Here is a 27,376-nt window from a genome sequence, read left to right on the forward strand (position 1 = left end):
CATGACTATTTTCTATTTTCTATTTTCCTTTGACTTCAGTTTAGGGAAATGCTGTACTTTTTTGCTCCACTACATTTAGTTCCTTTGTTAATTTGCTAAATATGAATGATCAGATCATGTTTATGAGGTTGTCACTTTTCCCTAGGTGACTTTTGTGATCGTTACCTTTGGGTCCATGTTCACCAGTTGTGTTTATGTGTTTATCGAAAGTCATTGCCAGTTTATTCCACTTTTTATTTACAGGACAAAACAATCTTCCTTCTACTACGTAGTTACACAGTGTTGATTTGAAAATCCCCCAGATGCTGATAAATAGTAGTTACAGTGCAGTGTTTTGATGTGCCTGTTTTCTCTGTATCTAATAAACTCTTGGTCCATGACAAATATGGGGATGGACACAGCTGATGATGATTAATTACAATATTCATCATTATAAAGCAAATCAGCTGAAGAAGCAGCTCAAATATGGAGTATGTCAGGCAGTAAAGTGGATGAACATTGAGTGAATATAATGAATTGTGGCATGTTGTGAAGCAATACAGAACAAAAAGTCAAGACAAAAGAAAATGTGTTGAGTCTGGAGTTAATCCAGGTGAGAGACAGCCGCAGCAGTGTGGGCCTGCGCTTTTATCCTCTATAGGAGACCACAGTCCAGATCCTCACAATCCGGCCGGCTGCCACAATTACGTTCTCTCGCTTAGCTGGAGGACACATAGTAAAAAGCACAGTAACTCATCCACTACACCAACATAGCAGGTTAGGCAGGGGTCACTGCAGCATGAGGACGAGATTGCATACACCTGCAGGTGGTACCTTATACATTCCTGCCAGTGTTTGTGTCCATTTCACAGATTGTTGGATTGTAATGCGCCAACAAACTGCAGCAAAAGAGACTGCTAGCAAGCGAACGAAAAAAGGTCAAAAGGTCAAAATGAAGTGATCCCTAAAATGCTGAAGGCGTTCCATTTGCAGCACAAACCAGTTTGAGGCCAAACTGCAGGATTAATTAACATCATGCTGAGTAAATGTTGGTATAACTATGAATACAGCTTCAAATGTTAAGAAATGCCCTTTGTGTTCCCCTGTAATGGGCACATTTCACATGTTGTGAAGATGAGATCAGAGTTAAAAAAAAAAAAAAAAAACATTTCATTTAGTCTAATACATAAACTGTATATTCACTTCATCCGTGGCCATAAAGACTGTCTGCAATGCCTGTTTGTTTTAATCTGCAGTAGCAGGAACACCTGGAGAGCTGCAGTTGTCAGATCAGGATGATTCAGAAACTGTCAGAGTGTTCTTAAATCATGGAAATGTTACTCAAATGACTTTTAAATAGTTTAAACATTTTCTGGCAGCCACACATGTTCATATGTTATATCTCATTTACAGGACATATTACACACTACACTACTACACTACATAACTGACAAAAGACCAACTATTATTTGAAATACAAGTGTATATGAAGCATTACTAATACTTGGGAAGCTTTTTATAAAACCAGATCTGTAGTACTGTACGTCCATTTCAGTCACTGGTAGTAGTCCCTGGACCTAGTGGCTCCAATGACTCATGAACTATACGCTTTGTAAGCAACTTGGTATTTCTTGTAATATTATTGACAATGAGGCTTGTAACGCCCGCCAATGTAATAATGCCCACAAACGTAATAAACCACAAAATAATCCTGCCAACGTAATACATTTTCCACAAACGTAATAGCCGCTGCCTACTACAAACGTAATACGCGATTTCCCACAAATGTAATAACTATTACGTTTGCGGAGATTTATTACAGATGTTACTGGTTCAAATTTGCGGGGTTTGTCCTGCACTGCAGGATCGCGTGATCGCGTGACTTTTCACCACAACTGTTTTCCTCTAGGTGGCAGCACCGTACTAAATACTGCTCAGACGTTTTGGGGACAATGCTGACAGCCTGATAGCCGCGATTAGGAGTGGCGCTGTTCATGATACAGAATACAAGAGGATGAAAGGAGAACTAGCTGCAGACAGTAAATAATATAGTAGCCTAGTTTTTCAATGACAAAATGTAACGACGGCAGCTACAGTAGACTATAGCCCACGTCTCACTCTCTTTTTTCGGTCATCTGTCTCGTCATCTCCAAAATGTGTTTTTAAAATGAGCCAACTACAGTACTGTGCAGTAGTGCCGCAGATTTCTCACTCCGCACCTTGTTTGAGAGTGCAGCTGGATGATTTCTTGTGAATGAACGGGTCTGTGTCACTTTGAGGCTGGGCGATAAAACATAGGATAAATAACTTTCCCTCGATAGAAGACGCGGCCGATACAAAGTGACACCGTCAGCCATGCAGCCGGCCTGGACTTTTTTATTTTTAATTATGAAGGATCATCTGCGCAAGGCAAAGATGATAGCATCAACAAAACACGGCGTAACACACGCGGCTGTATGGGACAGGCTTTTATTTAATTCAGAACAAACCGCTTAGCAAAAATGGAAAATATAGTCTATAATAATTAATTGATCTGTTGTTTGGCCACTGTTTGAAAATAACCCGAATTATGAGCAAATAATCTGATCCAGAACAGCAGTCATAATCAGACTTCTTCTAAATAAACCTAAACATTAAATAACTGGGTCAGGTCGGACCATGGGGTTATTTTTTCTCTTCTTCTTCACAGGAGAAGAGGAGGCTATGTGCAAAGTACCACATTAACATCTCTATTCATATAACGCCCATCGAAACAGCTGATTTACATGTCGGCCGTTAAGGCAAGGCAAGGCAAGGCAATTTTATTTGTATAGCCCGTTTTTACAAACAGTTTGTCTCAAAGGGCTTCACATGGCATCGTAGCAACATCCTCTGTCCTTAGACCCTCACATCGACTGAGGAAAAACTCCATGGAAACCCTTTTAACAGGGAAAAACAGGAGAAACCTCAGGGTGAGCAACAGAGGAGGGATCCCTCACCCAGGACGGACAGACGTGCAATAGATGTTGTTACAGACAAGAAAACAGTTTACAGTTTGTCACAGAATGTGCGGAATATGGAAATGTTAACACATGGCGATTGGCCATTCACGCGGCTTTGTTCTTGGTTTCGGCCAATCAGCTTATAAGCACATGGCTAATTATCAGCTTTCAACCAATCGCACTGTTTTAATGTGTGTGTGTGAAAGTTATTTTCTTTAGTTCATTTTCGTTTCTTTTGGATTTTTTTTACAACAATGTATCAATATAATATTGTTTTCGTTTCATTTCGTTATAAAAATCAATCCCTTTTCTTTGAAACAATGAGATTGAGCAGCTAAAACTCAATAAACTCAACCATGGCTTGTCTTATTGTTAATCTGAACGCACATGTATAAAGGGCAGAGTCAAGGCAGCAGATAAATCACAAAACATCAACGCGTCCGTGAGCGCAGCGCACCTCCTCTTCTCCTGTGAAGAAGAAGAGAAAAAATAACCCCATGGTCCGACCTGACCCAGTTATTTAATGTTTAGGTTTATTTAGAAGAAGTCTGATTATGACTGCTGTTCTGGATCAGATTATTTGCTCATAATTCGGGTTATTTTCAAACAGTGGCCAAACAACAGATCAATTAATTATTATAGACTATATTTTCCATTTTTGCTAAGCGGTTTGTTCTGAATTAAATAAAAGCCTGTCCCATACAGCCGCGTGTGTTACGCCGTGTTTTGTTGATGCTATCATCTTTGCCTTGCGCAGATGATCCTTCATAATTAAAAATAAAAAGTCCAGGCCGGCTGCATGGCTGACGGTGTCACTTTGTATCGGCCGCGTCTTCTATCGAGGGAAAGTTATTTATCCTATGTTTTATCGCCCAGCCCCAAAGTGACACAGACCCGTTCATTCACAAGAAATCATCCAGCTGCACTCTCAAACAAGGTGCGGAGTGAGAAATCTGCGGCACTACTGCACAGTACTGTAGTTGGCTCATTTTAAAAACACATTTTGGAGATGACGAGACAGATGACCGAAAAAAGAGAGTGAGACGTGGGCTATAGTCTACTGTAGCTGCCGTCGTTACATTTTGTCATTGAAAAACTAGGCTACTATATTATTTACTGTCTGCAGCTAGTTCTCCTTTCATCCTCTTGTATTCTGTATCATGAACAGCGCCACTCCTAATCGCGGCGATATGTGATACATAATCATCAAGTCATAAAGCAAGACAGGCTTTATCATATTACAATAGTTTCTGTGATTTAGGCAGTGTATACAGTAGTTAGTTCTAGTTTAATAGCCTAGAGTTTAAGCTGTGGATTACTGCACAGATCACTGAGTCATCCGCCTGTCGTCCTCCGTTCTCACAGATGCCACCTGGCGGTTGTTTTGGCACATTGAGGCTTTTCATTAAAACCTCTTGTCTCGCCAAAGAAAAAAAATGCATGAGTCTTGTGCCGTCTCGCGTGGACCACGCGTGAAGTCCGCAAATTTGAACCAGTAACATCTGTACGTTTGTGGGGAAGTGAAAATCTTCAATTTTCAATGTAATAAAATGTAATAACGCAATGACTAATGGTCGTTGTGTTGGTTGTTGTTGTTTATATCTACTAATAGCCTACTGACTGTGCGAAATCCAGCTGCTGACTCTCAGCTCCACGATCACGGAAAGCCCACCCCACCCTGCCCACCCCGCAAGCAGCAGTTCTCTCTCTCTCTCTCTCTCTCTTCCTCCAACCGTGTACCTATCACAATCAATCCTAAGCAAATGTTTATTATAGAAGCATCTGCAGGGGACAGCGCGTGTCATAAGCCGGAGGACAAAAATGTACACAAGCAAAAGCAAAAGAAGCAAAAGAAAAGAAAGAGGCATCTCTCTCTCTCTCTCTCTCTCTCTCTCTCTCTCTCTCTCTCTCTCTCTCTCTCTCTCTCTCTCTCTCGGGCAGTGACACGCTGTCATTCATTCATATTTCTCAACACTGTCTTCTCCCGAAGTTGAAAAATATTATATAAATAAATAAATAATAAAGACAACGTTTCGAGCGACTGGCTCTTCGTCGTATTTGACTCCGTACAGCAACAATAATAATAATCATGATAATAATAATGACTATATAAGACCCCCCTACAGTGGTGCAGTTTGCAAGTATGGTGTGTGTTTTAAATAGATAGCCTGGATAGTTTTACGCATGCCTCTGTCAGGCATACAACAACCACTTCATGCAGTTTAATTAATTTTTTCGTTAATTTTCGTTTCTTTTGGATTTTTGTGCGTATTATGGAGCCGTTTTGGTCCATGTTTGTAAGTCTTTTTTCCCCCTGGATTATATATTCTAAAGATGCAACAAGCGGGGTCGGAGTGTGTGATTGAAAACCACCACGGTCTGCTCCCCGTTCACATAGTTATCGCCTCCTTCGGATGCCGAGACTTTGTGTTTATTAGTTTTAAAACATCATATGTCAAACAAGAGATTACAGTTTACGGAGCGCGTTTGAGCCGCGGACTCCGAGACGAGAGGAGAGTGACACCGGGTCCGAGCCTCTGATCAGTAGGTTTGGTTTTTAGCCAGGAGCCTCCACTCTCCCTGTAACAAGCTACAAGTCATTTGTCATTACAATTAGTCCCGAGCAGTTTAAAAAATGAAACATAAGGTAAATATCCTGCATATTTTCTCTTTTCTGTGCTCCTCTGACCAGATTGCGTCACATTATGAAAGTGCTTGTGATTTTTTGGGGGCTAAAATGGGGGACAACAGAGCTGAGCCAGGTGGAGAGCGTATAGCGCACACCCTAGTGTACATTCAAATGATAAGTTAGTTTAACATTAGGTCGGAGGGTTTTCCCCCTGTTTATTGACAGGGCTGATACTGACAGAGGACACAGATTGTGATTGACAGAGGGAGATAGCCTGATTTTTTTTTTTTTTTAAAGGTAAACACAACACTTATCAGTCTAAATAGGCATCTAAAGGTTTATTAATTCAATTCAATTTTCCCGCAGACAGCGGCGAGAGAGAGAGAGAGAGAGAGAGCTGCTTGCGGGGTGGGCAGGGTGGGGTGGGCTTTCCGTGATCGAGCTGAGAGTCAGCAGCTGGATTTCGCACAGTCAGTAGGCTATTAGTAGATATAAACAACAACAACCAACACAACGACCATTAGTCATTGCGTTATTACATTTTATTACATTGAAAATTTAAGATTTTCACTTCCCCACAAACGTAATAAATCTCCGCAAACGTAATAGTTATTACATTTGTGGGAAATCGCGTATTACGTTTGTAGTAGGCAGCGGCTATTACGTTTGTGGAAAATGTATTACGTTTGCAGGATTATTACATTAAAAGCTGCATATTTTTACTACGTTTGTGGTTTATTACGTTTGTGGGCATTATTACATTGGCGGGCGTTACAAGGCTTTCGAAAATAAGGTAAGCATTTGAAAAAACATGAGAAAAATTGCTCTTAAGTTAGCAGTCGTGTGAAGTGCTTCATACACTGATAATGTAAAACGTCTTTTGAATAGTGCTATGGATTAACCCTTAAGGGCAGACTGGACCCTACAATTATTCATTATAAGTAAGTAATAAAATGGTCTGGATGGGCTAGCCTGTTAGCATGCTAAGAAGAAAATACCTGAGAGCAACAGAAGCAACACAGACAGGATTAATGTTGTCTTCTACTGCTGGACCCACAGCCTTTCTTCTAGTCTAGTGAGGTACATAGCCGTTAATGTGCTGTCAATGTAGCAACAGCAAAACTTACGCAGATCCTTTGAATTCATCTATTAAGGGCCTTCAATCAGCCTCTATATCCTTGCATTTTATTTTCAGACATCACACGGTCGTGCAAAATTAAACTCCAATACACTATAAAATCTCTGTGTTGTTGATTTCCCTCACAGTGGCTCAGACACAGGAGAAACTTGTGCAATCCTTCTAAGCTAATGATGCTCCACACATGCCCCACACCTGCAGACCTAGACAAAAACACACTTCCACATCAATAGAGTACTGTAATTTTGAAGACAAGCAACCATTATCCAGAGTTCAAAGATCTCAAATATATGCCTGTGTGTGTGTGTGTGTGTGTGTGTGTGTGTGTGTGTGTGTGTGTGTGTGTGTGTGTGTGTGTGTGTGTGTGTGTGTGTGTGTGTGTGTGTGTGTGTGTGTGTGTGTGTGTGTGTGTGTGTGAGTGACTATGAAGCCGTGTGCTAAAAGTAAACAGCAACCCCATCATTATGATCTATTCACCACAACACACCTTTTGATATTCAGATTTTTATTCAGGTTAACACAGACCCCAAACACTCTCAAAGACAATCTTCTCGTGCTCCAATACAAAGTTGGCTTTTGTGAATTTATGGCACATGGTGCTGGTGCATCTGGCAGTGTGACAGGTTTTTGGTAATTTTGTTGTCAGTAGCTCTCAGCAGAGACTTTCTGCATTTCAAATAGCACAATTTACCTAAGAAGCACAAAGCAGTAAGGCAAACTTTAGAGTGAGATCTGTTAGCTGTGTGTGTCATTCGATAAAAAAAAACATGGATGTATGTAGAAGAGACGCACTGCACCACTACTTAATCACTATGACACAGCTCCTACTGTGCCTCCTTCTCATTCTGACACAGTCAAGTTCACAAAGAGTCACCAGCATACCAGGCCAGGTGCAGGATATTACACCTGAGCACAGCCGACAGAAAGGACACAACCAGTTCCAATGCCACGGAGCAATGGAGGATGTTCTGTTAGAAAAAGACAACTGAGAAACAGATGGCAAAAACTACATTAAGAAGGCGAGGGAAGGAGATGTATGGATGTGAGTGCAGGAACGAGTCGGAGAGTAGCTGGTCTAGTGGAAAGGTTGTCTCATTAATCTTAAAAGTGTTCAGTGCATCCTACAGAATACGAATGAAACGATCAGTCTTATCAGAACAATGGAAAGAGAGGTCGAGTGATAGAGGGTTTGACAGTGTTATGGGGTGAAAGATAAAAAATAAGGTGGAAAATAAACGAAAGGAAAGGAAAAGAAAAGAAAATCAGTTTGCACATCGACAGGATTTTTCTAGTTGCTTTAAAAAGCACAGAAAATCATTTAGACTAACGTGGGAGTGGGAACACTTCATCGCTGTCCTCGCTTTCCTCTGATATGAACACTGAGCTTTGTCACTGTGGTTGTTGGTGTTACAATGCAAGAAATATGATTACAAGACTACCAATATTTAAACAGAGACCAGTGGGCAGATACTGATTCATTATCATATGAATAGACTGTAGAGTGCTTTCTATGTGAGTGTGCATTTCGTAAACCATTTAGAAACTTTCAGATGGCCCTTTCTTCACACAATGAATAAAGTGACTGATTCCTGATGACATCATCTTCCCACTGACATGCTACAGCTCGGTACTGTGGAAGAAACAAGACTTGAGCCATGTTAGCTGGTTGGTAATGGTGTACTGGGACGCAGCAGTGGATTTTAGCTAATTGCTTACTATCATTATGCCAACATCAGTGAGCTAACATGCCCACGATGTTAATGCTCAATGTGTACTGTGTTCAAAGTCTTAGTTTAGCATGTTAGCATGCAAATTAACACTAAAAACCTAGCACAGTTGAGGATAATGACGACGACACTAGCAGAAAAACAAAGGTGTCAAAAGATTTTTGTACAAGTCATCCTGACAGGTACATGTGTCTTTCTAAATTTAATTTGCTATACAGCACAACAATTGTCAAGACATTTAACTCCAGTGTCAACTTCAAGGTGGTCGCTAGAGGGAAGTCATTAAGATGACTAATGGCACAGGACGGTGTAGTGCGGCTGAGGATCAGGAGGAGCAGCTCCTCACTAATCACAGGTTTGGTGAGCTGATCCCCACTTCCTCCCGTCCACATGTCAAATTGTCCTTGGGCAAGACCCCGGGTCACCTGGTGGCTGGACATGGTGGCTTGTTTTAGTCAGAAGCTGAAATCGCCCCCTATAGTGCACTATATAGTGTGTTCGCCATTTTGTAGTGTTGTTCGAATTCTCCGTGATTCATTTCATCTACTATGTAGTGGACGACAAAACACCCACAATGCACCGCAAAATTGAGTGAACAAGCGATGACTTTCTACTCCCGTATCCCACAATGCAATGCGGCCATGTTTTGCGAGAGAGAAGAAGAGCAAGATAATTAGCATGTTAGCTACGATTTCTTTAGGTTATTTACCAATAAACTCCTCAAGACGTATTTGCCTTCGCTCCGTTTGCCTCGCCTGAGGAGCAGGAGTTGGGCAAGCAGCATCAAAACAATAACAGGCAGCATTAAATCAATCTACTGTAACAAAGAAACTGTAGTAGAATATGTAGTAAATATGAGTTTACGAGCTAAGCTAATAGCCACAGTTCACACACGAGCTGTTACGGCTCACGGTCGGGACACACAAGAGTAGTTGAACAAACCAAACTTCATATTTCAACAGTTTATTGTCCGAGAGACACAACCACGCAGAATCACATCCTCAAATGTTCCTGCAAGTGTCAGTTTTTTTAAATTTTATTTTATGTGTTCCAGTTTGTTTACATGATTCTCGGCGCGTCTGCAATACGTTACAGGAATACCTGGTGCATCTGCTAACGCAACCACATTCAGAAAATTACCGTGTAGTGTCCGATAGGGAATGAGTGGATGATTTTGAACACAGCTAGAGTGTGTTGGTGAATAAAAGGTAGCTGGTTCAGCATTTGGGATAAAAACATTATCTAAGTTTTACCATTTGCCGTTTATCCTCTGGAAACCATGAATGTCTGCATCCAGATTTCCTGGCAAACAATCCAAATGTTGGCATTCATGCAGCAGACTGAATGACATAATAACATAGTCCTAAAATGGGAGATAGTTTTTTTTGTGCTTTTTCAAGTCTAAGCTGATTTTTCATTCATCTCAGTTTTGTTCTTTGACAGTGAGACTGACAGATGTAAGAATTCACAGTGCAGTACGGCATGTACCTGGGAATACCAGTCACCTCCACTACCTGCTTCAATCATCATCAGGTGATACATCACCAGGGATTTACTTAGTGACACCAGAAATGCACTTCTCAGTCTTTGTGCCCTCGCACAGAACGGATAAACGAGTAGAAATAGTGAAATACACCAGTCGGAGGATTATTAGACACCTGGAGGCAGGAGGGGAAAGGTGTTGGACAGCAACAACAGAGTCCACTGAGAGGAAATTGAAAGGTGCTGCGGGTGGAGGCAGAGAGCGTCTGCTGGTGATCAGAGTAGAAACAGTCAGTCACCTTGTTTGTCCACACAGAGACGGACAGGAGGAGGAAAGAAATCATTAGGTGAGACGAGCAGTACCATGAGCCGGCTCTGTGGCTGAGGCAGCCTCTCCTAAACTGTGACAGTCGGCCTCTGCCGTCTCTTTGTGTTGGGCTGTGTGACGCTGTGGGGCAGCCATCAATTGGAAGAGCAAAGGTCAGAATTGTACCTGAGATTTTCCTCACAAAGCAGTGGAGCCGCTAAACTCGTGTCCACATGTGTTCTCAGACTTGACCTACATTTTCACATGTACGATGTTCTCTCATCTTCAGGTGTATTTGCCCAAGCAACACTGCTACTTAAAGCAGTGGAAGTGGCTTGTTTTTATTTTGATCGAAAAGAAAAATACCTGTGTGTTACATCCAGAGGTGTCACCTGTCACTGTGAATGAATTCTTTTTTTTCTTTTTCTTACAACTTAAGACACAGTTGTACATATGAATACTTGAATATATGTGATGAATGTGTTTGCGATTTTAAAAAAATAACCTTTGTGGCTTTTAGATCTGTAAAGGAATGGTGAAACAATAATGTGATGCCGTGCCCACCAGAACCAAAGCTCATTATTTTGAAGCTCTCGCTCGCTTGTGATAATTAACCTTCCCCTCTAACTCTTTCTTGCTCTGTTTCTCTTACAGCGCTCCAAACCACTCAGCCGCCGACGGTCCTCTTCCCCCCAGAGAGACAAGATACAGCGATAGAAATCACACCTGGTAAGAACCAACACCTCTTCTCTCTTTATTCATTCTAAGACTTAAGTGGTAATCCTTGGGGTCCTCATTTTTGAAAATGTCTCCATCATTGGTGTGAAGTGTTTATATGGTGGTGTTTCGTCATGGCATGGCATTTGTGTGCCCTACTGGGACACTACTGCTACCAACACTTCAACTTTAGCCTGGTCACAACAGAAGTGGTCGGCTCGAGTGTGACTGTAGCGTGACCTTCATTTGCCTTTTCCATCCTTCAGTGACAAGGATACCGAGTGGGCAGGCCTAAAATGCAAATGGATTTGTTTAAAGGGATAGTTCACCCAAAATTCAAATTTCACTCATTATCTACCCTTATGTCGACTAAGAGCTGTGAGAATTTTCAGAGTCCTCCGTGCCTTCTCTGAGTTACGGGGAGGTCCGCGCAGCAGTATTTGTCCATATAATGGTTGTGAATGGATACCACTTTTCTTCGTCCAAAAAGACACACCAAAAAACATCCAAATACCTCCATACTGCTCGTCTGTAAAGTCCCTCTTGTATTGAAGCCCCAACATGAGAAATTGTTCCACCGGTCAGTGCAAATCACGCAAGATTTGCACTGACACAGGAAGAGCAGTGAACCGAGACACTGGGAGCTTCCGCTACAAACAAGCTTAAAATATAGACTTATTTAACTTTTTTCGGAACAATTTCTCATGTCGGGGCTTCAATATAAGAGGGACATTACAGACGAGCAGTATGGAGGTATTTGGATGTTTTTTGGTGTGTCTTTTTGGACGAAGAAAAGTGGTGTCCATTCACAACCATTATATGGACAAATACTGCTGCGCGGACCCCCCCGTAACTCAGAGAAGGCACGGAGGACTCTGAAAAAAAAAACTCTTAGTTGACATGAGGGTGAGTAGATAATGTGTGAAATTTGAATTTTGGGTGAACTATCCCTTTAAATCTGCTTCACGTTGTCTTTTTCCTCAACAATCTCCATCAACATCCCAAAATTGTGGGAGAGAACAAAATCCCAACCCGTCACGGCCCTGACACTCTTATTACAACGTATCACAAACTATAATTCCACCTTAACCTCGTCCACAGGAGTGATGCCTCCTTTCTACCTGCCAATGCCTCATAGAGTTGGCTGATTTGATTTTCTGGAAAGTAACCAAAAGGCACGCACATCCTCAGGCCCAAATGGGACGGGTGCTGGATCCAAAAATGAGTATAAGAGGATAAAGAATAAAAATCCGCACACCAAGGCAGCTCTCCTGTAGAGAAAGAATTTATTAGCGTGACGTTTTGAGCAAAGGCTCTCTTCCAAAATGCTAAAAACTGATTTGATTTTCTGACCATTGTCATGAACAAGGAGCAGGTGGTAGAAACCAAGTAAATACAACAGAAAGTGTCAACGTTAAGTGCTGAAGTTGAAGGCAGCTGGACTCCTTGAGAATTCTTGAATTGATTTCAAGAATTTTAAAGGAGTCCAGTCCGGAGTCCTGCTGTAGCTATGTGTTTAAATATGATAGAATTATAATGTATTATAGCTTTAACTTGAAGGTAAAAATGTTATTCTATTCTATTCTTTAAGCACCACCATTTTAGGGCAAAGCGTGGTCCACAAAGTGACACAGCATGGTTGAGACTGGTGCCGATCAGAGGGAAAGACTATGTATTGTACCAGTGAATACAATCAACAACACAGACTGCAGTTTTACATTGAAATCAGATTCATTCATCTCCATCCACCAACCTGACCCTACAATCTTGCATTTTTACTTCCTGCTTTAGCACTGAGCTTTGATGTTGGTAATAATGGTGAGGTTGTAATTATTGGTAATGCTGGACCAAACAGTTAAAGGGATAGTTCACCCAAAATTAAAATTTCACTAATTTTCTACTCACCCTCATGTCGACTAAGTGTTGGGAGAAGTTTCAGAGTCCTCCGTGCCTTTTTGGAGTTACAGCGGGGCTCCGTGCAGCACTGCACTGCCATATGAAGGTCGCTAACGGGGCTCACTTTTCTTTGTCTAAAAAAGGCACACCAAAAAACATCCAAATACCTCCATACTGCTCGTCTGTAATGTCCCATGAGAAATTGTTCCGAAAAAAATTAAATAAGTCTATATTTTAAGCTTGTTTGTAATGGAAGCTCCCAGTGTCTCAGTTTACGGCTCTGCCGGTGTCTGTGCAAATCGCACTACGACATTACAGACGAGCAGTATGGAGGTATTTGGATGTTTTTTGGGGTGTCCTTTTAGACGAAGAAAAGTGAGCTGTCATATGGACATGCAGTGCTGCACGGAGCCCCCCTGTAACTCCGAGAAGGCACGGATGAGTCTGAAACTTCTCTCAACCCTTAGTCGACATGAGGGTGAGTAGAAAATTAGTGAAATTTGAATTTTGGGTGAACTATCCCTTCAAGCACACTCTAGTTAGATAACTTCTTATACCATCAAACGTTTTGTGGTGATAATGTGCAGTATCCTTTGTAGCCTGTGGGTCTCAGCCAATAGATATGTTGAACCCTGTAGGGACATTTCCTGTGTGTATAGGTTGGTAAAAGGTCAGGTTCATCTGAAGACCTGTGTGTGTGTGTGTGTGGGGGGGGGGGGGGGGGGGGGGGGGGGGGGTCTGGGGTCAGACAGCTGAAAGATGGCGGCTCTGTGAGGACTGGGCTGCTGTGCTCTCTGCCTGTCTTCGCTCTCCCCATTCCAGTCCCGCTGTGTTTTTGCTACTTTATCTCCTCTATACTGCGATGAACAGTGACTTATGAGCAGATATGTACTCAATCCAATTTAATTTGTGCTAAAACATTTACAGAGTCCGCACAGGATTCGCCGCAGCGCTGCCTTATCTCCTGATGAGAACTGGCAGACAGTCAAAAGCATGACATTTTCAAATTCACTCTTTTTGCTTTGATTCGTCATCACTGGCTGATTTTCAGATTGAGAGGAAAGGATGTTTCGATTGGCAACTTACATCAACCTCAGAGTTGTGAGTCTGGCTCCATTAGCACTACATGAAAACGAGGAAATTAAGCTGTGGGAACGTGAAGAAAAACCTATAAACTGTTTTGACGGCAAAAAGAAGAAAGGTCTGAACCAATCGTAGAATGAATGAAATGAGGAGAACAAGAAATTCTGAACTGCAGGGACCTCATTAGGATTTTCCTGTGTACAAACCAGTGTGTGTTGTGTTGTGCTGTGGGCCCGGTTGGCTGGCCTCCTTGCCAGCTGTGTGTGTTCTCTGTGTTGAAGTGCATATGTGTCTGTGTTCATGTGTGTGTCCTGCTGTTCAGCGGTCTCTCTGACAATGTTTTCACTGTAGGCAGAAACATGTCCGGGATTTGTGTATGTACGTACGTACGCGTGTGTGTCTGTGTGTCTGTCTGTGTGTGTTGCACGCACGCTGTGTGTTTCCATTAACTCCAGATTGATGTAGTAACAAATAGGCCCTAAGGCCTATGTACACTGATTGCAGCAGGGACACCTTTTAATGGGCACTGCAACTTCACCCCCAGCACACACACACACACAAACCCACCTACAGCAATAAAGGCTGCGCAGTGAGACACATATGCACACACACACACATACACACAGTCACTGTGTGACCCTGTGGTACATTTTTAATTATCATCTTGTTTTAACCTGAGGGAGATTTACATCAGCAACCACAGTCATGTTGTTCATTTTCCTCTTCCCCCCCTCCCCACACCTCCATCGCTCCTCCTCTCTCCTTTCACTCCCTCATTTTTCCCTTCTTCTCAGTCACTCTTTCTCTCCTTTGGTTTTCTTTCCATTCTCCTTTCTCCCTTTTTTCCCTATGTACCACCCAGCATCCTTCCCTTCACTCCTCTGCTTCTCTTATTATTCCATAATGCTGTAGGTTATAAATACGATTCAGTTAGCTCATTGTTATTATACTAATGTGGGCTACGGGCAACAGAGAAAAAGAGGTAATAATTAAAGATTGATTCATGATATGAACATAAAAAAGTAAGATACAGGGGGAAAAAAAGATAATGCTGACGTGGGAGTCGTTTCCACATCCTCTGATAAATAAATTCAGCCACATTGTGGAGGTGTATAATGCGTATGCTGTACTATCAGAATTATTAGCAGCTTACAAAGAATGAAATTAGCTGAGAACAAATACATTATCTAAATGTCAAGTGCATATTAGATGCATTTACTGTAATTCAACTAGCAATAACTTCAGTTCTCCTGCTACACATCCACTCGTGGGTTAATAGGAGTACAATCATCATTCTGCCTTAAGAAACATATTACGAGTTCATATTTTCTCATACATTTCCTGTCATTTTTGTGTCTGACTCACACTAGAGGAAGAACTTTTTTTTTTTACTCAATCAAAACCTCAATGGAGTCGTTCACTGGTTACACTTAAGCAATAAATTGATATTTTTTGGTCATGTGCGTCAGAAGAATGGAGCCAACTGATGAATGTAGACAATAGGATGAGAAGGGATGTTAATCTAAAATCAGCAAATGTGCATGAACTCAAGCAGCGATTCAGTCTGTTTATTTGATAAATTAAACATCCGTCAATTTAATAACTGGTTGTGTGAAATGTTCCTCTCATACATCACAAGTTTAACAGATTGTTGGGGTTCTTCATTTACTATCAGTGATTTGTCTCACCAGTGTTCTCGGACCTAAATGTCAGTCATATTAAAAGCCAGTGAGGCTCAGCTAATTGTTATAGTGTTAGATGAGGATGTCCCTCGGTCGCTGTCCACAAACAGAAACTCTTCCAGTGTTTGACCCCGAACTCCAGCATCACTTCTCCACTCCCATTTTCTCTTTTAAAGGGATAGTTCACCCAAAATTAAAATTTCACTCATTATCTACTCACCCTCATGTCGACTAAGGGCTGGGAGAATCCTCTGTGCCTTCTCTGAGTTACAGGGGGGTCTGCGCAGCAGTATTTGTCCATATAATGGTTGTGAATGGATACCACTTTTCTTCGTCCAAAAAGACACACCAAAAAACATCCAAATACCTCCATACTGCTCGTCTGTAATAAGCCGGTGCATATTCTCATTTGTCCAGGTCATAGTATTTCAAAGGAGGTTAAATCGAAAGCAACTGGACTTAGTTATTTGTCTAGGAAGACGTTTCACCTCTCATCCAAGAGGCTTCATCAGTTCATGTACGCAGCTGACCAGGCTGGGACTGGTCCAACTATCTGGTGTGGAGACTCACTATTTAACCTCTTGTGTGGGCGTTTCACAAGGGTGATGATGTCACTGGTTCCCTTTTGTGCTCCAAGTGCCAACGACAGTCGTTGGAGTGACAGTCGTTGGTGGGAAGTTGGTTTCGACTTCGTTAGTGCCCTATTGTTTTCTAACGACAGTCGTTGGAGTCACTTGCCACTTGTGAACAGTAGTTGTTCTTTGAGGCTAGATTGTTGAGTCTCCTGGGAAGGGATGAAAGGGCAGCATTGTAAATTGGAGATAGGTGGTGTCTCAGACCTCCTCCCCTGTTGAGGGTTGGTTTTTCTACTTTTACAAAAATGGCTTCTTTAACTCCTCTTTCAAACCATCTGTCCTCTCTGTCTAGGATTTGGACATTGCTGTCCTCAAAGGAGTGGGCTTTCTCCTTGAGATGTAAATGGACAGCAGAGTCCAGTCCTGAGGAGTTTGCTCTCCTGTGTTGGGCCATGCGTTTATGCAGTGGTTGTTTTGTTTCTCCAATGTAGAGGTCTTTGCATTCCTCGTTGCATTGGACTGCATACACCAGATTGCTTTTGTGGGTGTGTGGTGTTCTGTCCTTGGGATGTACCAGTCTCTGTCTGAGTGTGTTGCTGGGTTTGAAATACACAGGGATACGGTGTTTGTTAAAGATCCTCCTGAGTTTTTCTGATACTCCAGACACATATGGAATGACTATGTTTTTTCTCTTGTTTTGTCTTTCTTTCTCAACCACTTTGCTGGTTTTCTTTCTGGAAGCAGCTGCAGTTTTCACAAAGGTCCAGTTAGGGTAACCACAAGTTGTGAGGGCGCCTCTCACGTGCTTGTGTTCTGCCCCTTTGGCCTGTGAGCTGGTGGGCACGTTATCAGCTCGCACGTTATCGTCTGTAATGTCCCTCTTGTATTGAAGCCCCGACATGAGAAATTGTTCCGCCGGTCAGTGCACTGACACAGGAAGAACTGAGACACTGGGAGTCTCCGCTACAAACAAGCTTAAAATATAGACTTATTTAATTTTTTTCGGAACAATTTCTCATGTCGGGGCTTCAATACAAGAGGGACATTACAGACGAGAAGTATGGAGGTATTTGGATGTTTTTTGGTGTGTCTTTTTGGACGAAGAAAAGTGAGCCCCATTGACAACCATTATATGGACAAATACTGCTGCGCGGAACCCCCCGTAACTCCGAGAAGGCACAGAGGACTCTGAAAATTCTCCCAGCCCTTAGTCGACATGAGGGTGAGTAGATAATGAGTGAATTTTGGGTGAACTATCCCTTTAATCACCTCATGCCTGGTTCAGTTTCAGCTGTTAACAGCTGCTGGTACTGAACCTGGGCCGGTGTGGACCTATAGAGTCAAAAAGTCAGACTGAGACTTCATGAGGGTATAAGCTAAAAGTAACTTTTAATGAAGTTTTTGCATAGCAACCTTCACAATAACTCTTCTTTTCTTTTCTTATACAAAAACTAGAGTGTTGTGCTGAGCTGAAACTTATATACATCTAAGTTTCAATACTTATATTTGATGGTGTAATCCCTATAGGCTCTCTGTCGGTGTTGTTTTCTGCTTTCCCATTTTCATGACTGATGTGCAATGAATCTTGGGGATGGGTTGGGCCACAAAGGATCCACCCATTGGGGCCTTCATGGAAAACAAGGCAGGATTCCTCTTGCACACAGGAAGGAGCCTCCAAACTTTTGACCTATTGTTGCTTTGACGCACTCGCACTGGCTAGTTTGTGTCTAGATTCATTTTACGCAATATGTCAAGTCTTTTTGTTTCTTCCATTTGCTTGTCATGAAATGGTCCCACAATTACACACTGTAAAATTCAAATTGTTCAGCTATATTCTTCAACTTTTGACTGGAATTAACCAAGAACAACTTCATGACAAAGCTTTAGCAGGAATAGGCTGTTTCCCCCTCAGCCTTAATGCTATACTGTAAGTAGCTATAAGTAGCTTCACGTGTGTGGATGCACATCTAAAACATCATGTGTATGTAACTGAATTTGCTCCACCAGGTAGCAGTGAGGTGGCTTTACCAACATGTCATGTTACTAGATGATTACTGATGTAATTAAAGAAATTATATTGATAAAGAAAACAGTGATCCACCCACACAGACTATGGGATATGCTCACAGATACTTTCTACAAAACAAACACTCTCTCTCTCTCTCTCTCTCTCACACACACACACACACACACACACACACACACACACACACACACACACACACACACACACACACACACACACACGCTGCACGCACACAAACACACAGAGCAGTATTAAGTGCCAGTGTGAGGTTGGCTGTGAAAGGCAGGAGAAGATAAGGAGGCAGGCTTTCTGTCTTTTTCTTCTCTCTCCCCTCTTGTCTCTCTACGTCTGTCTTCCTCTGTCCCCGCGAGGTGTCTGCCTCTATCTCAGTTTCCTTCCATCTGTCTGTCTCCCCTCTGCCGCTCTCTATATTTCTAACTGTCCCTTTGTCTTTCTCTTTCAGCTCGTTCAGTCCTCTCATTCATGTGCCCTAAAATGGTGAAGCGTCATGTCATTATTCCCTTTCAAAACTGTCACCGAGAGATAACATAAGGTGGGAGGGATACAGGATGAAATGAATGCAAGAAAAGTCTTTATATTTCAGATTTTCATTCATGAAAGAGACTCGGGTTGTGTTTGCAGTTGTTAGTCATCTTCAGACATGTAATTCAGAGCAGAATAATGGAGCACAATAGCTCTAAAGTGTCAAATTGTCTGCAACAATAGCATGCAACGATTTATTCATTTATTGTTGCGCGCCCAGTTAAGGATGATAAAAAACCTTGTTTTTGTATAAAAAAAAAAAAAAAAACTTGTGCTTAGCATTGAGTGGAGATAAGTAAGAAGGTTAAACATGAATTGAGTTGGAGAGGAAAAACAGTGCAATAAAAGTGTGGAGGAAAGGTAATAAAGAAAGAGAGGAAACAAGGGAGGTAGAGACTAGGGGGGAGGATGAAAGGAGGGCAGAATAAGGGAAAGTAATGTTAATAAAGAAAGTGCATACATGTTAATGAATTTTTTTTGTGACTTATCCAATATACAGTAGGTTGAAGAGATCACGAAAAGGAATCAGGGTGAGGGTAGGAGAAGGAGAGGAAGGGGAAGAACTTAAACTATAAATGATGTAAGGACATAAAGTAGACTGGTGGGATTGAAGAAAGAACAGCAAAAATATCTAGAAAGGTTTGTTAGAAAGTGGCCAAAGTGGAGGGAGAAATGAGACAGTAGGAAACTTTAAAAGGATGGTGGAGGATGCATGGATGAGGCAATGGAAGAGATGAGTTGAAGGAAGAGGGACAGAGAGGTAGAAGTAAACATTAACACTCACCACTTATTTGAAGCTGCAACTACAATATAGGAAAATCATCAGCCTGTAAATTACAATAAGTGTGGTGCATGTTTTGGCACAGTAGTCACCATTCAAAACACAGAACATTATAACGTGTGGGCGGCGGATACAGCAGTAATAACTCACTTTAGAATCCAAAGTGTTGGTCAAATTATTATAATATAGATGGAAGGGGGAGACATGCATGGCCATTAAATGATGATGTAAATATGGTGAATGAAAAGGAAAAGGAAATAAAAGAACTAGAGAATGCATTTCCTGAAGGAAATACGGGTGAATGCTGAAAGCTGGAGGCTGAATGAGCTGAATAAATTGTTGAAACAATGCTGAATTAAGTGAAGAAATTGCTGAATCAATTTGGAAAAAGATGAAATAATATCTGAAGAGTGAAATTAAAACATGTAAGAAGGAGGCTGTATGAAATGGTTGGAAATTACTTGAATTGTTGGAGATCGGTATGAAGAAATTGAAAGGCTGGAGTCTACTCAGATTTATTTAAAACTGACAACTTGAAAACATTGTTGAACCATTATTAATATAGATAAAACCGTATCTGAACAGTAAAAGTAGAACATGTAAGACGTAGTTTGTATGGAGTGGTTGGAAATTACTTGAATTGGTGAAGAATAGTATGAAGAAATTGAAAAGTTGAAGTCTACTCAAATATGTTAAAAACTGCCAGCTTGAAAACATTGTTGAACGATTACTAATATAAATGAAGCAATATCTGAAGAGTAGAACTTGTAAGCAAGAGACTGAATGACTTGAAATAGATGAAAATACCTAAATTGTTTATCATAAGGGTTAAAATATACATACATTTATAAATGAAAAATGTGAACCGGCATTAAATGATGATGTAAATATGGTGAATGAAAAAAGAAAAAGGAAGAAATTGGAGAGAAGAACTAACTGAGGGGACATTTACAGGACAAGGGAGAGACCAAGAAAAGAGGAGGCAATGTGTAGACATGAGACAAGACGGAGGATGGAACGAACAGAGCTAGGAAAGAATAAAGGGAAGGAAATGAAGGAATTAAAGTTAGCCTAAAGGCTGACAAAGCAAGTTAACAAAAAGGAATGGGTGTTTTTTTTTTAGGGAAAGAGTGAGGAAGAAGTAAGAAGTAAGGAAAGGAGGCGCACAAACACACTAGTCAATACGACTATTGTGTTGTGGCAGGAATCTGAGTTGCCGCTTTATCACTGTCACCACACATACACGTTCTTTCAGTCTTCATTCACTCGCAACCCACACACACCTGACTACATAATATAGTACAAGGTGTTTAGCATTTCCATCAGTGTCATAATGTGCAAACTCACACACACCCACACACACAAATCTCTGCCGGTGCCTTGATATAAACAGGCTGTTGATAGATGTGAGATGGAGAGAGAGAAAGAGAAAATACTGGGACACTGAAAGTTGAGAGGGAGGGGAAAGTGCATCAAAGGAATTGAGAATAATTGTAGGTGAAAGGAAGATCGATATGCGATGAAAGGACGATAAAGAATGGATTTTGTTCCTCTTTTTTTTTTTTTGCTCTGGCTTTCATTTGTCATCTGGTGGCTTCATGAATATGCTAATCTGCCTTTGTTTGCCACCTTGATGGAGAGGGACTGGTGGGAGGGAAGAGGAAGAGGAGAGGGTGAGAAAGGTATTTGACAAAGGTGAGGCGGTCACCTCAACATCTGCTTCGCTGTGTTTTCGTGGGCTAGAATAACAGGAGCAACAGAAACTCGAGTTTGGAGAAGTGGGCTTGAGACTGCAAGGTCACCAAGTTGAAGTCCCTGCACAGGTCAGGAAGATATTAGCAGAGATTGAACCATTTGTATTGTTGCCCCAGGTCAAGTGCTGCTCAAGTCCCAGAGTTTCCTGTTTTTGCTTCTTCTTATTTGAAACAAACATGTAAATTGGTAGTTATACATGATTGAAGGAACTTGAAACTGATACACCAACCACGTACAGTGCATGTCTTTGTTTTGTGACACCTCACAATGACTGAGTCCTCTAAGAAACCTAATTTTCTGTGTTTCTGTTGCTACTGTATAACAGCAATGTGAAATGTGCCTCCTGTCCACATTCAGTAGGCAACAGGTGTGGAGCACTTCAGATGGACATCGAGTATTTGACATCAGTAATATCTTGACTTGAACGTTATTTTGATTTGGGCACTGGTCGAGTGGTTATCTTGTACATCAAAAATATTCAGAGTTTGATCCCCAGGCCTGGGTTCTGTATGTGTTGTCTGCATGTTCTCCCTGTAATGTACCTGTGTGGGTTCTCTCCAGGTTCTCCAGCTTCATCCCATAGTCCAAAGTGTCTCTACTGTAGGTGTGAAAGTGAGTGTTGACTGGAGACCTATCCAGGGTGTACCCCTCCATTGTCCTGTGTCATCTGGGATCAGCTCCCAGCAGTACTGTATACCAGTGGTTCCCAAACGGTGTGCCGCAGGTGTTCTGTGGGATTTTGTGACAACCATACATTATTATTGCAATATACAACTACACAAAAAATAATGATTTTTAATTTACTATCAGTACTTTGTATGCGCTCATTTCATAATACAGAGGCAAACTCTATACCTAAAAACAATTCTTAAAAAAAAAATCCTCAAAGAGAACCCCATATTTCACACAATATGTTTTAATGCTGATCAAGTTGTAGGACCATGGACGGTGCAGCTTCCTTGCATTGACAGTTCTCTGTGATGACATTTTGCAAAGTTTCCTTTGCCTTATTGTGACCTGTCTGGTTTAAATGGTTGTGTTGCTGCTTTGATGAAACCTAATTTGATAAAGTTTCAAATTAATTTTTGAAATATTTCGTTAATAAATATGATTTTGTGAGTAATGTAGCCTAGTTGTCTTTGTCACATTTTATTTGGCATTATTAAATAATTATGCACATTTACAGATATTTTACATGATATAAGTGATAACACGTGTTATGAAGGCTATTTTGAACAATAGGTGTGCCTTGAGATTTTTACTTGTCCTTTGGTGTGCCTTGGCCACAAAAAGTTTGGGAACCACTGCTGTATACTGTAGTCATAATATGATGTATTTGCCCAGTTGAGGGCATCATAATAATCTGTAAACACAATGAAGACAATAAAAAGGAGATTATGCCCCTACTCTTCATTCACCTGTTTACTTTAAGTGGATTTTGACTTAAATGGGACAGCAAAGATTACATTTTCATCTTCATTGCTTCACACTTCACGAGCCCAAACAATTTGTGACAGCCCTCTGGTAACCATGATTCTCTTAAAACTACAGCTCTGCCCCACTTCAGGGCCCGCCTGCATTATAGCAGCACGACCAGGCTGCCTCATTTCAATGGCTCGCTTAAATGTGGCTAAGAAATGTGGCCTTATTTTCCTGATCCAACCTATCCCAGGACTCATTGTGCACTGGTAATGAAAATAATACAGCAGCAAACACCAATAGAGAACCTGAGGATTAGACTTCTAAATCTAAAGTGTTGGGTTTCAGTTCAGCTGAACAGGTTGTTAGGGTCTTTAAACCTCAGGTTTTTGGAAATACAAAGTTAAGTATTGTCCAGGTTGCTATGGTGACAGGAGCAGTGGTTTCTGACACTGGACAGCGTGGACAGATCTGGTGAAAAGAGGAAATCCTCTGAAAACCAGACCGTCCACCTTCTGGTCAGCATTCACACTGTTTGGGAGACAGCTCATGTCTCCAGCGCTGCCATGTTAAATTAGTGTGCTTTTATTTTGGAGGTCACATATGAGATGGAAACTGTTACTATGACTCAGGGAGCCTAAACGGTTTGGTCAGACGTCAAAGAACAATGGACTTCCGTGGGGAAATTATCCAGCACGACTAAACCACAAATCAAATATTTCAGCTGTGAATTATTAATTCAACACTGTTTTAAATAATGAACCTGCAACTCTAACGACAGAGGCCGGAGACGTTTTCTTTTATAGAAATATTCACAATCAGAATCAACTCTTCTCCAGAAATGAGTTCAGTAGCAGCTGTGGTGAAAAAAAAAGGAGCCCTCACTGTTTTGTACACTGTGATCTCTGTGTCTCCATCACTGTCTAATTATTTCTCCTGCTGTCTCCCCTCGCTCCCTCTCTCTTCTTCAAACTCTCACTCTCTCTGTGGGATAAGGATCCTGCAGAGCCAGAATTTGATTTTTATTAAGTAGAAATCCCCTTTGAAAATCTACCTAACCAAGACCACTATGTGTGTGAAAGTGTGTGTGTGTGTGGTGGAGAAAGAGACTGAAAGGATTAATGATTGGAGTGTGATTGAAGCTTTATGAGGTTGGATTTTCCAGCCTGCAGTGCCTACACTATCTGGAGTGTCTGTGTCGGGTTTGACATATGTCACTAGTTTACATCTCAGGAGATCATAAAGTTTATGTTTGTTTTTTAATCATATTGGATCCTGCAGATTTTGCAGAAGGTTTTCAGTTGATATTTTTTCCTGTGTTTTCCTTTCCTTCGAGATCTCCTCAATACCTTTACCCAGGTTTCCCATAAGACACAGCAGCGGCAGTAGTTTTGTATAAGTATCTGAATATATCCTCTGCTGCATTCAGGACTGTAACATATTCTGATATACCGGTATTTGTGTGCACTTACTCATTTGTATAATCCCCTGATAATTCTCCACTTCCCCGGAGAGTTTCTTAAATTCTGAATTCTTGACTTTTTCCTCGGTTAAATTCAGACCTGCAGCTATACCGATCATCACGACGCACTGACTGAGACACAATCAATTATTCATTGAGGAAGGCGTTTCGTTTACCATATGAGTTTTAATTTGTAACACTACCACATCCTCGTCCAATTTTAATGACTTCACAAATTCATTGTGGATTATGCATATAGCTCTGGAAACTATGTTCGCCTACAGTTCATTTCACAAAGAACTCTGTGTGTGTTCATAAAACTCCAGTGCATGTTCAAAGTAAGTGTGTAGCAAAGAATAAAATGAGCAGATGAGAGCGTTCTCCATTTAACTAACAACAGCACAGCTCTTGTTGTATCCCGTCTTCTTCTGTCTCTATGCATTCATTCATTATGTGTATGACTTTGTGTGTATTTGGTCTCCAGGGGCAACACCTTTTCTTTTTGACCCCACTTAATATTTTCACACCTTTAACAGCTGTGGGAGCAGGAGCAAAAGGACAGAAGCCAAAGAGGGATCTTAAGTGGAATAGACTGTTTTCTATCACTTCTAGATGTGTAATGGAGGTCAAGAGGTCACTCCTCTGCTATGATAGGCAGCACTGCTCACTGCTTAGTTGACTTAAAAGGTTGTATTATCACCTCAGGACAGTGAAACACAGCTAGTTTGGGTACAACTTTGAAGGACAGTAATGCTCACAGAGTTGATGCTCCAATTGGTTTCCTAAAAAAGGAGAATTTCAGCATTTTTTTTTATTCAACTGAGGTCTTATTATAATGGCCCTTCTAATTAAGGCTCTGAACCTGTTGGGAAAGACACAGTTTTGCTAATTAGTTGGAGCAAGAACCTTCTAGCTTTGAACAGTAGTGACATCAGAAAGAACACCTGTTTCTGAAGTTAATGTTGAAACCATTCCCTCGACAATGCTCGCTATTTTGTCAGGTGATCTACAGTATCAAATGCAGAGTACCGTATTTGCATTGTGCAATGTTCTACTGGCAGTATTATTATTTTATGCATTTATGCACATTTTCACACTCACTTAACTAAAACAAGACAGTAAATTGGGTGTAAGAGTAAATACTGTATGTCATTTTACATACTGTATGTTGTTGGTGTATACTTCCATACTCACAGTTTATATTCTTGTGCATTCACACTGATAAATATGGCAAAATGCAGTGTATTGTAGCACTCAAATCAGAAAAAAATTGAATGTAAAGCAATTTTGGGGGGGGGCTCGGAGGCAGAAGGGGAGGGACCTCAATGTAGTTTCAAACTTGTAAAAAGTTACTGAGGAAGGACACACTGTTAGCACTAATAGCAGCTCACTGTCCATGTCCATAGAGGGCAGAAGGACATTAAATGTTAATTTTCAAGTGAACAACACCAGTCACTGTCACATTACTTACCCTGTGCTACACCAGTGAGTTACAGTGTACTACATGTGAGTGTACTGGTTCAGTACGATGATTTCCACCACAGCAATAGCCTTTATTGAATTTTCTTGGAATTACATAACAAAACACATCTCCAGTTAGTCTGCATGTAAACAAAGCAACAAGTGTTCGTGAGTAAGTAGCTACTTTCCCTGGAGGTACAGTAGTTCTACATGCAGTTAGCTACAACAGCTAATCAACGGTGTGACAGAGTCACAGACAAGGTGAATTAATTCATGTTGCTTTGTTTATTGGTGCTGTTTGCCTTTAGGAAAACAAGAAGCTATACTGGGGCTGCTTGTCATTCCAGAGACCTGCACTTCTATGATGGCAAATGCATTGTCAGCATGTTCTCCCATCAAAATGGGCCTGTTATGAAAATAATACCTGGCAAAAAGTATTTTCATTGAAACAAAACATAATGATCACTTTGGAGAACGTCCCTCAAGCAGAGAAGCTGCATGTAGGAACCAGTACTTAACTCAATGATATCAAAATAAAATAGGCTATATATTGACATGTATGAATTACAGAACAATAAAGTGTAAATGTACAACAAGACAATTTAACTAAAAATAAGAATTTAACAAACATACTATAAATATTCTGGCTCTTAGATGTTTGTCGTAACAGGTCTAATTATATTAATGATACATAAAAAAATAAAAATAAAAACTATTACCAAAGAACTCCAGGTATCTCTCCAAACTACCTACCCAACTGGGAATGAAGCAAAATACAAACAAAACCACATGCATCCACAATTAAAATGGTCCCCTTACTTGAAGGCCGACAGCTGGTTAAACCACAGATGACAGGAACTCAATCTAATCTTCCATGCAATCCTTCTTTTTAGTCTTCTGTGTTAACCATCGGCCTGAAGCTGGAGAAGTAGAACACTCCTGGAAGTTTTGGGACCCTCGAGTAACAGTTGTCACTCAGCCATCACCTGCCACCCAGTTCTGTCATCAAACCCTACAACACACACACGCACAGGCTACCACCACTGAGACCAAGACTATTAGCACTCCTAACCTCTTGTGGGCTCACTTTTTTCTTTCATTTATCCTTTATTTTACTTTTCCTCCTGATTCTTGTTTCTTTATTCAGCTCACAGCCCCAAAGGCAAAACCATCTGTTCATTCCTATCATCATTTTTATTCCTCTGTTTGTCCTTACTTGCAGTGGTGGCTGGTGATTATTTACCCGGGCTGGGTAAGGTTACAAGCTTACACACATAGCCTAATGGTTGTAATGTCTCCTCTGGCCTCAGTTATGCTCAGCTAAACTCTAAGGCAATCCAATGCAACAGCTGACACAGAGAGGGCTGGACCTGACTCTGTGGACAAGTATTACACTGCACTATGTTGTTTAGCCTATGTTTACAAGATTTATGTACATAAGATGCACTTTTTGTAAATGTTGCTATTGCTACATAGCTAGCATTAGCATTAACAGTTAATTACATACCATTCTAGAAGAGAGAGGTTCAGTATCGACTTCCTTTATTCACCAGCGCTTGTCTTCAGCAGGGGAAAGTAATGTAGTGCCAGTGTTACTTTGTGTCAGTTAGGTCTCCTCTTTAACTTAAGTTAGCATGCTAACCAGTTAGCCCCGGCCCCTTTCATCACTTCCCATCTCATTCTCTCTCCCTCTCCCTCTGTTTTAGTATGAATTAGAATCATTTACAACTTTT

At 41.1% G+C, this 27,376-nt stretch overlaps 1 protein-coding gene across 1 annotated transcript in view; it reads left to right on the forward strand.

Moving 5' to 3' along the window:
* il1rapl2 (interleukin 1 receptor accessory protein-like 2) overlaps positions 1–27,376 on the forward strand; it is a gene marked incomplete at both ends in the record, with an annotated part of 378,330 nt that overhangs the window by 293,437 nt on the left and 57,517 nt on the right. Inside the window, one exon of the mRNA XM_083980948.1 lies at positions 10,898–10,972. Coding sequence (XP_083837074.1) covers positions 10,898–10,972 — 75 coding nt within the window. The remainder of the gene's footprint in view (positions 1–10,897; positions 10,973–27,376) is intronic.

This window comes from Trachurus trachurus (genome assembly GCF_905171665.1).
Source record: "Trachurus trachurus genome assembly, chromosome: 10".
NCBI lineage: Eukaryota > Metazoa > Chordata > Actinopteri > Carangiformes > Carangidae > Trachurus > Trachurus trachurus.